At 50.0% G+C, this 13,666-nt stretch overlaps 1 protein-coding gene across 4 annotated transcripts in view; it reads right to left on the reverse strand.

The window, feature by feature from the left end:
* Positions 1-13,666, reverse strand: part of WDTC1 (WD and tetratricopeptide repeats 1) — a 62,409-nt gene that overhangs the window by 11,995 nt on the left and 36,748 nt on the right. For all 4 annotated transcript variants that reach the window (XM_084785256.1, XM_084785255.1, XM_084785257.1 and 1 more), the window contains exons 4-7: positions 9,676-9,722; positions 9,096-9,207; positions 2,878-3,065; positions 362-544 (exon numbers count right to left, since the gene is read on the reverse strand). In XM_084785256.1, the coding sequence (XP_084641382.1) occupies positions 362-544; positions 2,878-3,065; positions 9,096-9,207; positions 9,676-9,722 (530 nt within the window). The remainder of the gene's footprint in view (positions 1-361; positions 545-2,877; positions 3,066-9,095; positions 9,208-9,675; positions 9,723-13,666) is intronic.

Below are 13,666 nucleotides of genomic sequence, written 5' to 3' on the forward strand. Positions count from 1 at the left end.
CAAATCTTTTTTTAAAAAAAGGGAAAGAAACAAAACTTTGCTTCAAAAAACAAAAAGTGGGCAGAGGAAAAAACAAAAACCAAGACTGACTCTGGGGTTGCTAAGAGGCTCCACATGCCAAGTCTGATGACCTGAGTGTGATCCCCAGGACCCACATGGTGGAGTCAGAGAATTAACTCCCTAAAGGTCCTCTGACCTCTACACATGGCACTTATGAAGCTCCCCCCACCCCACCCACCCCCAGATAAAGACTGGAATTAAAACGACCACTACTCTGTCTAGATACCGATAGCGCTGAGATAACTAGTGACTCATGGGATGGGATCACAGGCCAGTGTCCCCCGTGGGCTGCTGGTCCTACCTGTGGTTATGAATCATGCGAATGTCGTAGAGCCTCACAAAGGGCCCACTGGCCCCGACCGCCAGGCAGTTGTTGTCCTGGGGGTTGACCGTGAGGCACTTGGCCTCCACCATGGGGCCACAGTACTCTGTCAGGTCAATCAGCACCTCTGAGTGTTTGCTGTTCTCCCGGAGGTCGTACTGGCTGTAAGAGAGGACAGATTTAGTGGCTACACCACTCCTAGGAGGAAGGGGAGAAACCATGTTCTTGTAATGCCAGAGCGGATGGCGTCTGCTCCGAGCCAGGTGCTGTCCTGGAACTCACTTTATAGACCAGGCTGGCCTTGAACTCACAGAGATCCTGCCTACCTCTGCATCCCTGAGCACTGGGATTACAGGACCAGCTTGCAGTAGGCTTCTTAGCAGATTTTGATTTATCCTAAATTAACCCCTTAGGGTAGATACTCCAGTTCAGATTTTATAAACGTCAGCACTACTGCTGTTATTCTGCCAGTGATTAGTAATAAATACTGAGTGAAAATGTTCTGTTCATCCAATACTGCCCTGAGTGTTTCACACGTACTATTTAACTAAAACAACACCAGCCCCAACACTGAGGTTCAAAGAAATGCAGTAAACTATCTGGGATGTCACGGCTTTGAAGTGCAGAGCAGGGAAAACCTGCTAAGACTACGGAATGTAACTGTTCTGTTAGCTGGGTGTCATGGTACATGCTTGGAATCCAGGCTTTCAGAAGGCTGAGGCAGGAGGATCATGAGTTCAAGGCTTGAGCGCACAGGGAGTTTGAGGACAGCCTAAGATGCATAGTAAGACCTCTTTTTCTTTCTGTTTTGTTAGTTTGTTTTTTGAGACAGGGTTTCTCTATGTAACCTTGGCTATCCTGGATTCAATCTGTAGACCAGGCTGGCCTCGAACTCATAGATATCCACCTGCCTCTGCCTCCCTGAATGCTGGGATTAAAGGTGTAAACCACCATGCCTGGCAAGACTTTGTCTTAAAAACCAATCAACAAACCAAAAACCTCCAAGCCCAAAAAACTTACTCAGATCTGCTCCTTCCTAATCCATTTTCTTTTAGGAAACAAGGACTGCATGGCTGGTGGGAGGTAAGAAAAAAGAGAGCCGAGCTTCTCTGAGAGCCGTCAAAGAACACCAAAGCCAGGGCCAGCCCTCAGCCCCAGCTCACGCAGAAGAAAAGCCCACATGCCCACAGCAGCAGCACACACCTGCCTCTGCAGCGGGGCGGGGTCTGCTGCCATTACAGCACTGCCCATGCACTTACCCACTTCTTGCCTAGGTGTCTCTAATGGCCTCACTCGTTTCCGTGTCCTTCTAGGCCATCCTCACTGAATGCTCTTCCTAAAACAGTCTGACATCCTTCTTCTGCCATTTGCCAAGTGTGAAGTCTATGGAACTCTAGTCTGACTTTTAAGACCCAATTTCACATACCCCACATTCCTCAGCCTTCTGTGTGGGCCAATTATACTTGTGGCCTTTCTCCCTGGACTCCCCCCCCCAGGCTAGGGATTGACTCTAGGGCTTCAAATATGTTAGGTGGGCTCTCTGCTACTGAGCTGTGTTCTCAACCAGTCACTACAGAGGCATCTTGTATGCAACTTTACCCTGCCTTCACAACACCTTCTCATGTGGGGAACCCACTCTGCCTCTTCTTGCCTGCTCTTGAAGGCCCAGCTTTCGTTCATGGGCTTACAGGGACTCTACCCAGGTTCTCGGGAGTTCACCTGGTGCTCGATTTGTTGACATCCACCGCCTGGCCCTGGCAACAGGCGAGGCAGTTGGGTCAGCAAGTGCTTCCTGAACGTGCCATTGACCAATTGTGATTATTCCTATTTTATAGACGAAGAGACTATAGTTCTGGGGTGGAGTGGCCTCTTCAGACCTAACCCTGAGAGAACTAGGATTGGAGCTGTGCTGCCTTCTGTTCTGGCTTCAGAGCCCTGCCTGTAACTGCACTGCAATGAGTTTATACTTAACGCATCTCTACGGCAGCAGAGAGAAGGTAAGGGAATCGAAGGGATGGACAGTTAAAGCAGGCTGGAGAAGTGAGGGAACGCTGTAAGGCTGCACCTGGAGAGACCAGTGACAGCCAAGGATGCTGGGGTGCGCTTGTAAATCTAGCCTCTTAGGAAGCAGAGACGGGGTCTGTAGAGCCAGAGTCTGAAACCAGCCCCAGGAACAGAAAGACCCTCTCTCAAAACAATAGTCGAGAGGTCCAAGTACAACCTGGGCTACAGAGCAAGACCCTGTCTCCACATCCAATCCCCCCATGAAATGGGGCTGTTGGCACGTTAGCTCAGTGGCAGAAAACTGGCATGCAAGAGACCCTAGGTTTGATTCCCAGCGCCCCAAAGGGAAAAGGAAAGAAGGGCAATGGCGCCACCTTTGTCTGAAGGGACCAGGGCAAACACACAAGGGACACCGGAACAGGGGAGACCCAGTCCCCCTCTGGAGGGAGAGGCCAGGTCTGCGGAAGGAGGTACATGGCAGAGCCACTCACCGGATGAGCCCGTCCTCAGCGGCACTCCAGAACGTGTTAGGCCACATGGGTGCTGTGGCGATGCGCTTCACGCGGTTTGTGTGGTCTCCATACATGTGGATCGTCTCCTTTACCGTCAGGTCATGGACGTGCACCTTGGAGTCAGCTGCCCCCGTGATCAAGATTCGGTCTCCAGCATGAGGCAGGAACTGCTCAGGAGAAAGTGAATGATGGGCAGGGGATAGGGCAGAGCTGGCTACCAGAGGAGCCTGGCCCGGATGTCAGCGCGCCTTTTCCCTCTCATGCCACTCAGGAAAGTAAGGGCATCTCTAAAAGCTCACCGAAGTAACCGCTCACCGACAGCGCGCAGTCAACTCAAGGAAGTAATCATGGACAGTGAGCGGCAGGCAGTTAGCGTAGCCGCCACTTACACGGAGCTGGATTGCTAAGGACCCCTCTTCCTGGTTCTTCTCCAAGCAGGAGCTGAGTGGATGAGTCCTAGCTGTCACTTACAGAGAACTTCCAAACCAGACCACAGGGCAGCTACTTTATCTTGTTGATACTGAAAATAATCTCCTTATACCCTGGAGCTGGGAATGTGTCTCAGTGGTGAGCATTCACCTAGCATGCGTGAAAACCTAACTTCAGTCCCTAGCACAGGCAAAGAAAACCACCTTTAAGGAGCATGGGCTACGGGAGCAGCTTATTGGCAGACTACATGTGTAACATGTATGAAGTTCTGGGTTCAATTCCAGTACCAAAGTAAAGTAAAGCCAATGATCAGAACCACCAAGTTTCAGAACACAGTCCAACTGTTCAAACCCAAGATTGTCGGCTTTATTTGTATATCAGTCCATCCACCCACACATCTGTCCATCCACACATCTGTCCATCCACACATCTGTCCATCCACACATCCGTCCATTCAGTTCTGGTGCTGGTGACTAAGCACGCATGATTCCAGAGCTAAAGTAACAAAACTGAAATAGTTCAGAACTGGAAAGAATAAACCAGGAGGTTTAGGAGATTGGGTATTTTTTAATGGTCTGTTTCTGTGGAAAAATTGGGGAATTGGATAATGAAGTTTCTTTTGACATGAAACTCTCACTTCTAAGAAGTAATCCAAAAGGGAAGAGGGGATCTGGGCAAAAACAGTCAGCACAGTGCTCCTTATAACAGCAATGGGACAGATGCTGGACACTGGGGGAAGGCTGACCACTGCAGAGACCACCACCATCACCCCAGGGAAGTGGGGAACAGGGTGTTCCAGACACATGGGACAAGAACCAGTTATAAATGTGCCCTTGAGGAAGAAAGTGTTTGGGGTTGATGTTAGTTGAGTGTGTGTGTGTGTGTGTGTGTGTGTGTGTCTGTCTGTCTGTCTGTCTGTCTGTCTGTCTGTCTTCTTTCATTCCCTGTACTGGGGACAGACTCTGGCATAGAGAATGGCAGGCAAGTGTTATACCACAGAGCTATATTCCAGCTCTCCTTTTTAGTTTTTATTTGGCAGAGAAAGTAAACAAGACCTTTTCTGCCTTGCCATATGCACATTAGGAAAAGAAATGTTTTTAGGAGCAAGCAGCAATCTTTAATCCTGCCAGCAACAACAGAAACAAAAAGGTGAGCCCTCCTTGCTGCCACATTGTAATGTACCACCATGGCCACCAGGGGGCGCACATGCATGGAAAGATTGCTCAGTGAGTCAGTGCGTAAAGGCACTTGCCATACAATCCTGTGACTTTGTGACTTGGAATCAATCCTTGGGAGCCAAAAGGGAAGGAAAAAACCAACTCCACAAAGCTGTCTATGACTTCCGCAATGCTAGTTCCCCCTCTCCCAAGCCACACACCTATATAAATGATAATAATACATTTTGAGAATGTATTTTTAGTCTAGTGGTGGTGGCGCACGCCTTTAGTCCCAGCACTCAGGAGGCAGAGGTAGGGAAATCACAGGTGGAGCGCTATGAGTTCAAGGCCAGTCTGGTCTACAGCACTAGTTCCAGGACAGCCAGGGCTACACAGAGAAAGCCTATCTCAAAAAAACAAAAACAAAAACAAACAAACAAACCCAAAACCAAACCAAACAAAAAACAAGAACAACAAAGAAAGAAAGTTTAGATTTTTTTTTTTTCTTCTGGGTTTCTCTGTGTAGCCCTGGCTGTCCTGGAAACCAGGGTAGCCTCAAACTTAGAGATCCCCCTGCCTCTGCTCCCTAAATGTTGGGATTAAAGGTGTGTACTACCTCCACACAACCGGGAAAATGTACTTTTAAAACACCAAAACCCAAAAAATCAAAACAAACAACAACAAAAACACCAGAAGTGACATGCAGGAGGACTGTCAACATCTCTGAACCAGTGATGCCAAATTGACGGCTCAGGCGGTCACTCCAGGTCTGACAACAATAAGACTGTCCAGCTTCTTGTGGCACAAGGGGCCCATACATCATGTGTTGGTCATCAGGACCACGAACCAAGCTGCAGCTGTTCTGCTTCTAGAAAAATGATGGGACATAATCCACAGGAGGTGAGAGTCTGTGGGAAGGAGGCAGTGTGTAGGGTAATAAGATTCGGAGCGCTCTAAGCTATGACTTCCTGCAGCTCTTGACAGGCGCCTGGGAAAGGAGTCTAGAAGTAGGTCAGCCACATACCTGCACATGCCCACCAGCATCAAAGTATAGAATTTCAGGGCTGAAAAGGCCAATTCCTCACAGGTCATTTCAGACCTTTAAACCTGGCAGCCCAATAGCCTCAGCGCTGTGCCCCTGACCCTGGGGGCACAGCAAGGTCCCCAGGAATGTGAAGCACGCAGGAAAAGATGTAAAACTTGTTCTTCCATCTAGAGAGCTAGGGGATTAACATTCTTGCTGATCTGCTGGGCCAGGCCACATCAAGCTCCTACAACCAGGACCAGATGTGGCCAGTAATCTAAATGACCCTTACAGCCAGGGCCTCCCCTAGCTCCCACAACCTGACCAGAGGTAGCTAATAGTCCAAATGACTTCTGGGTTATCTGTAGGACTGAGACCAGGCCAGACCCTTTCTTAGGCCTCTTAAGCTAGTCAGGGAGCTGATCTCTGGAAACCATCTTCTTGGAAGAAGTGACATGTGCCCCGAGTCAAGGTTCCCCTCCCCCCTCCCGAGACAGGGTTTCTCTGTGTAGCCTTGGCTGTCCTAGACTCACTTTGTAGACCAGGCTGGCCTTGAACTCACAGCAATCCACCTGCCTCTGCCTCCTGAGTGCTGGGATTAAAGACGTGGGCCATTGTGCCCAGCTTGAACTTTTGTAAAAAATATAATTTATTTATTTCTATGTGCATTGGTGTTTTGTGTGCATGTGTGTCTGTAGATGTCAGACAGTTGTGAGCCGCCGTGTGGGTGCTGGGAATTGAACTCAGGTCCTCTGGAAGAGCAGTCTGTGCTCTTAACTGCTGAGGCATGAGGCATCTCTCCAGCCCAACTCTAAACTTTTTTTTTTTTCCGATACAGGGTTTCCCTGTGTAGCCTTGCCTGTCCTAGACTCACTTTGTAGACCAGGCTGGCCTGGAACTCACACCGATCCGCCTGCCTCTGCCTCCCGAGTGCTGGGATTAAAGGCGTGTGCCACCACCGCCTAAAGCCTAAACGTTTGATCCTCTTATTTCCACCTCCCAACAAGTGCAAAGATTTGATTATTTGTGTGTGTAACCAAACCTGATTTGCAAGCTCTTTCTTAGAAATCAATTACCTAAGTGAATTGTACTACCTCAGGCTTGCTACTTGCGCATTAATATATATTTTGAGATTTTAAAAATATTGGCTTAAACCAGGAGTGGAGGCATATGCCTTTAATCACTGTGAGTTCGAGGCCAGCCTGGTCTACAAAGCGAGTCCAGGACATCCAAGGCTAACACAGAGAGACCTTGTCTTGAAAAACCAAAACAACAACAGCAACAACAGAAACAGGCGGTGGTGGCGCACGCCTTTAATCCTAGCACCTGAGAGGCAGAGTCAGGGAGATCTCTGTGAGTTTGAGGCAGGCCTGGTCTACAAAGTAAGTCCAAGACAGCCAAAGCTACAGAGAGAAACCCTGTCTCCAAAAAACCAAAAACCAACCAACCAACCAAACAAACAAAATTGGCTTGGAGAGATGGCTACCTGCTCTTCCTGAGCAATCAGGACTGATTTCCAGCACAAGCGCATACATGGAAGCTCACAACCCTCTCACGAGCACTGTGTACCACGGGGTACATAGACACACATCATGCAGACAAAACACCCACACATAAAATAGAAATAAAAATCTCTTTAAAATTTTAAAAAATGTTTGTGTGTGTGTGTGTGTGTGTGTGTGTGTGTGTGTGTGTGTGTGTGTGTGTGTTTGGTTTTTCAAGACAAGGTTTCTCTGTTTTAGCCCTGGCTGTCCTAGAACTCACTCTGTAGATCAGGTTAGTCTTGAACTCAGAGATCCGCCTGCCTCTGTCTCCCAAGTGCTGGGATTAAAGGCATGAGCCACCACTGCCCAGTGTGTGTGTGTGTGTGTGCGTGTGTACACACAAAAGGCTTTAAAAGAGGGTGTCAAAGATGATGGAGCTGGAACTGCCCTACACGGGGTGCTGGGAACTGCATTCTCAGGTCCTCTGGAAGAGCAGTAAATGCTCTTAACAGCTGAGCCATCTCTCAGCCCAACCCCCTCATTTGTTTAACTTATTCATTCATTTGTTCATGAATTTGGAAATCCTCTTTAGCTGCTTCCTCTTTACAGGAGAGGGAACAGGCTTAGAGAGGACACTGGGTTTGCCTGCTCACATACAGATACACGGACTGAGGGAGAGCCAGCTGGCTCAGTGGGTAAAGGTGCTTGCCATGGAGCCTGATGACTGAATGAGCTCCAAGACCACAGGGAGAAAGGCAAGAACTGAAGCCAGGCATGGTGGCGCATGCCTTTAATCCCAGCACTCGGGAGGCGGAGACAGGCAGATCATTATGAGTTCGAGGCCAGCCTGTCTCGAAACCTCACCCCCCAAAAAGCAAGGCAAGAACTGACTTGTGCCAGTTTTCTTATGACCCCCACATGTACCATAGCACATATGCACATCATGACACACATGTGCTCCCACACATGGTTCTGAGAAGAACATAGAAAAGAGGCAGTTTGAGCATCACTATCCAATCCTCACAGCACAGGAAACACTATACCTACACAGCCATGCCACCACAGGGATATGTACACACAACACACTATACCCACACAGCCATGCCACCACAGGGCTATATACACAGGACACACTATACCCACACAGCCATGCCACCACAGGGATATGTACACACAACACACTATACCCACACAGCCATGCCACCACAGGGATATGTACACACAACACACTATACCCACACAACCATGCCACCACAGGGCTATATACACAGGACACACTATACCCACACAGCCATGCCACCACAGGGCTATATACACAGGACACACTATACCCACACAGCCATGCCACCACAGGGCTATATACACAGGACACACTATACCTACACAGCCATGCCACCACAGGGATATGTACACACAACACACTATACCCGCACAGCCATGCCACCACAGGGCTATATACACAGGACGCACTATACCCACACAGCCATGCCACCACAGGGCTATATACACGGGACACACTATACCCACACAGCCATGCCACCATAGGGCTATATACACAGGACGCACTATACCCACACAGCCATGCCACCACAGGGCTATATACACAGGACACACTATACCCACACAACCATGCCACCACAGGGCTATATACACAGGACACACTATACCCACACAGCCATGCCACCACAGGGCTATATACACAGGACACACTATACCCACACAACCATGCCACCACAGGGCTATATACACAGGACACACTATACCCACACAGCCATGCCACCACAGGGCTATATACACAGGACACACTATACCCACACAACCATGCCACCACAGGGCTATATACACAGGACACACTATACCCACACAGCCATGCCACCACAGGGCTATATACACAGGACACACTATACCTACACAGCCATGCCACCACAGGGCTATTTACATGGGACAGACTATACCCACACAGCCATGCCACCACAGGGCTATGTACACAGGACACACTATACCCACACAGCCATGCCACGACAGGGCTATGTACATGGGACAGACTATACCCACACAACCATGCTGACAACCTAGTTCCACCATGTGGCTTGTCTTGCTCACCTTCACAGAGAAGATATTTGCTGTGTGTCCCGTGTGCATGGAGAGCAGCTTCTTGTGGTGCAGCGGGTCCCACACAATGGTGTGCTGGTCATCAGAACCAGAAGCCAGCAAGCTGTGGGCAGAGGTAGGAGGTCAACACCGCAGGCTGCCTCTTCCCCACCCCCGTTCCAGAGGATCAGAGTTGGGCACACAGAACTCAAACAGTAGGTGTCGTAGAGTTTAAGGTCAGCTTGTAAATATTAGTAGCTTTTATTCTACTTTGTTAAGAATTTTCCAATATTCTCCCAAACTTTAATCCCAGCACTCAGGGAGGCAGAGGCTGGTGGATGGCTGTGAGTTTGAGGCCACTCCAGAACTGAGAGTTTGAGACAGTCCAGGCCAGCCAAGGCTACACAGAGAAACCCTCTTAGAAAACGGGGAGGTGGGGGGGGGGGGGAGGAAGAGGAGGGGGTGGGGGGGGGGAGGGGGAAGGGGAGGAACAGGAAGTCAGAGAGCAGGAGTCCATCTCCTCAGATACACCACAGCTAGGAACCCTCTCCGGCCCTCTGGCCCCTTCTCCACCCGGCTCGCTCACACTTACTCTCCTTTCTCGTTCCACTCCAGACAGTTGACGCATCCTGAGTGACCCTGGGGGAGGAAACAGAAGGGTAAGAAGAGATCGGACTGGACAGTTTCTTGGGAAGCTCACCGCCAGCAAGTGGGGCTAAGCACGCAGGCAGCCTCTCCTTCAGCAGCTGTCAGGGACATGCAGGGGCCAGAAGAATAAAACCAAACTCTTTCTGCCCCCGTCCCCGGACGACATGGGCACAGTTTCTTCGAGGGACAGGTTTACGGATAGATCGCTTGCCGCGTTCTTCATTCCTCCATCCTCGCTCCTTACCAAAGGAAGACCCTGGAGATTACTGCAAAGGGGTCATCTGAGCTAGAGTATTTATCGTAAGGGTTAAGAAATAGAGAAAGTGGGCTGCAGAGACGGGATCAGTAGCTAATAGCACTTGCAGAGGACCCTAAAACTCCAATTCCAAGGGATCTGGTGCCCTCTTCTGACCTCAGTGGCTCTCAGACACATGAGGGCAAAACATTCACACACATGAAATAAAATAAATAAATCTTTTATTTTGTTTTTTTGAGACAGGGTTTCTCTGTGTGGCCTTGGCCATCCTGGACTTGCTTTGTAGACCAGGCTGGCCCCAAACTCACAGCCATCCACCTGCCTCTGCCTTCCGAATGCTGGGATTAAAGGCATACGCCGCCACCACCACCTGGCATAAATAAATAAATCTTAAGAAAGAAACAGAGAGAGTGAGGCAGTCAATGGGAGCGCACGGGAGAGATGGTGAGGCTAGGAATCTACAAATAAGCAGAGGAAGTGAAGCGGCAGGCCCCAGTCCACAGCGAAGGAGATGAAATGATTACGTAATCTTCTTTCCATCCCTGCACCCTCCCTCCTTCCTTAGAGCACCAAGATTACCACTGGACTACCAGCTTCCTGCCTCAAATCAGACCAAGTGTCCCAGGAAGCACGAATCCATTTTTCTTGCCACGGTGACAGGTTCAGGAAGTAGCACTAATCCAAATAGTGCATAGCACTCGTGTGGTGCAGCGGTGAGTGGAGGGATGGACCTAGATCTGGAATCGATGCGGAGAGGAACCCAGGCGCCAGGAGCTGCTGGGAAGGTGCGCCCCACTCTGGAGAGCTGCGGTATACAGGTGCCTTGCCTTCTCGAAGGCCAGGCACGTGGGTGTGGCTGACTCCTGAAACTGTAGCAAACATTTTGCCACCTTGAGGGAAAGCAGCCTGGGGGTGAAATCTACACCCAGAGGTGAGCTCAGGCCAGTCTTAGAAAATGGAGCCAGGCTGACTACAGGAACAGATCCTGACACGTACCTCCTCCTGCCCCTCAGTTCCTTTGTGTTTAAGACAATTCAAACTGGGCTGTTACCTGTGGTCCAAAGCTTCTAAAGCAGGCATCCCAGTCTGTAGCCTTCAGGATACCCTGCCTATCCAGTGACCCTGTGAGAGACGCCTGGCTTTCCTGCCGGCTCCTACTTCCACCTACATGATGGCTCTGCAGCTGATTGTTTCTTCCACCAGACTGAGGCCTGCAAAAGCAGACTTTATAGATTACACCGCATGTCCAAGGCCAGCCTCAGTGCCTCGCAGGTATCTGCTGCTTAACTGACCAAATGGCACCAGAGGGGGCTAGTGAGAACTGAGGGGGTACAACCACATCCAACTTCCCAGCTGTCCAGTCAGAAAAGACCATGCTGTCTCTCCACTTCCCAGCACAGGCTCCTCCTCTCCTCTGAGCTGCAACTCACTCCTGTCAGGCTCTGTGCCGCCTTCTGCCCCTGCTCAGTCATGGCGGATCACCTGCTGACCGAAGGCCTCTTGCTTTCTCATACACTGGTTGCAACTTCACACGGCACCTGAGTCAAAATCATTTCTATCCTTGTGCACCCAGGACCTTGAATGGCTGCCGCTTAGTGAGGGCGAAGCTGAGTACTTGAGCAGGCAGGATGACAGCCCTCTGCTGGTGCCCTGCCGTCATTCTGGGACCTGCAAATGTTACCTGAGGTGGCAGAAAGGACTTTGCAGGTGTGACTGCGGTTAGGACTCTGGGATGGGAAGATGATCCCGGACTGCGCAGGCGGGTTCACTCTAGTCACGCGGACCTGTGCTGCCTACAGAGAAGTAGACAGATGGAGGTGCCAAAGAACTGTACCAGCCACTGCTGGCTCTGAGGCGGAGGGAAGGGCCAGGAGCCAAGACTTGCAACAGCCTTAAGAAACTGAGATTAGCAAGAAAAGAACTTCTTTTGGAGCGACCTAGTGGCCAACACCGTCTTTTAGCCCCGTGAGGCCTGTGATTCCTGATTTTCGGCAATGGCGGGACATCTGTATCTTCACACCTGAGAGGCTGAGGCAGGGGGAGCTCGGAGTCTGAGGTCAGCCTGACTAGACACGAAGCTTCTCCGGAGCTCTCCAGCAAGATACTGCCTCAAACACCAAAAACAAGCAAAATGAAGAGAAACGGAGGCTGGACAGGTAGTTTGGGGCTTCCAGGACTCAGGTTTGGGGGCGCCTGGGCCACAGCGCATATATAGGGGTCAAAGGACAAGTCAGGTCTCTCGTTCCACTACAGGTACGAGCTCCTTGGGGTCTCCATGGAGACATCTCCCCAGACCTGTACGGTTATTTAGTGTACGTGTGTGTACGTGTGCATATGGTGTGCATGTGCACAGGTGTGCAGGTCAGAGGACAACGGCTGATTTCCTCCTCATACCAAGTGGATTTCTTCGGTCCGGCTTGGCGGTTAGCCAGAACACACGTAAAAGCTGGGGATGGCGGCGCCTACCTACAGCCCCAGGAAGAGAAGAGAGCCAAGGCAGGCAGATCCCTGCACTTCCGTGACCGGCCAGTGCCGCTTTCATCAGGCAGCCCCAGATTCCGTCAGAGACCCTGCTTCAAAAACTACTGTGGAGGGCCAGGTATGGTGCACACACCTTTAACTTAACTCCTGGCACGTGGTAGGCAGAGACAGAGAATTTCTGTGAGTCTGACACCAGCCTGATCGACACAGTGAGTTCTGGGACAGTTAGGACTTAATAGAGAGATCCTGCCTCAAAAGCAAACATACAAAAAACAATGCGGAGTGCTGCAGAGGTGGTTCAGCGGTGCGGAGCGCACTGGCTGCAGCTCAGGGCTGCGGAGGGTCTGAACACATGTGCAATAATGCCGCGTGGAGTCGTACACACTTGGTGTTGACCTCATTATTCCTTCCTATGGGGAAGACTGCATTTCGTCGACATTAAATAACTCTTGTGCTATTGTGATCTAACAAGCATCACTACAAAGGAGCGAGGATTGGATAAGAGAAAAAGAAAAAAAAATATATAAATGTATTTATCAACTAAATATCACCCATCTATCCATCCATCTATCTATCTGTGGTAGAATGCTTACTTAGCACATGCAGGGTCCTAGGTTTAGTCATGAGTACTAAATCAGGCAGTGGTGGCGCACGCCCTTATCCCAGCACTCAGGAGGCAGAGGCAGGTGGATCTCTGAGTTTGAAGCCAGCCTGGTCTACAGAGCAAGTTCCAGGACAGCCAGGGCTACACAGAGAAACCCTGACTCAAAAAAACAGTCAATCACCGCTACCACACACACACAAAAAAATGATCTAACTATAGCAAAAACATACTTCAATTTCTGACATAACAGACAAGTCTAAGCAGGCAAGACAAAAGCCATAACTCACAATGGGAACTTTTCCCTATGCCGAGCCTGCACCTACTGTAAAGCTCTCCAGCCTCACAGAGTTGACCTTTACCAGACCTCAGCTTATAACAGGCATTCTTCTACACGTACATACTGTTGTGCTGAGTAATACAGGGGACTCTGGAGGAAGAAAGGAAAACCACACACACAGTCAGGTTAGTCAGGTAGTGATTAGGTGCCACGAAGACCATAAAGCACAGTGGTTGGACATAGTGCAAATGCACTGTGGTCAGAGAAGCCCTCTCCTTCAAAAGACAGGAGCTACACTGGACTTCCTCATTCATCTG

Source organism: Acomys minous (assembly GCF_964271855.1).
Source record: "Acomys minous genome assembly, chromosome: 6".
Classification (NCBI taxonomy): domain Eukaryota; kingdom Metazoa; phylum Chordata; class Mammalia; order Rodentia; family Muridae; genus Acomys; species Acomys minous.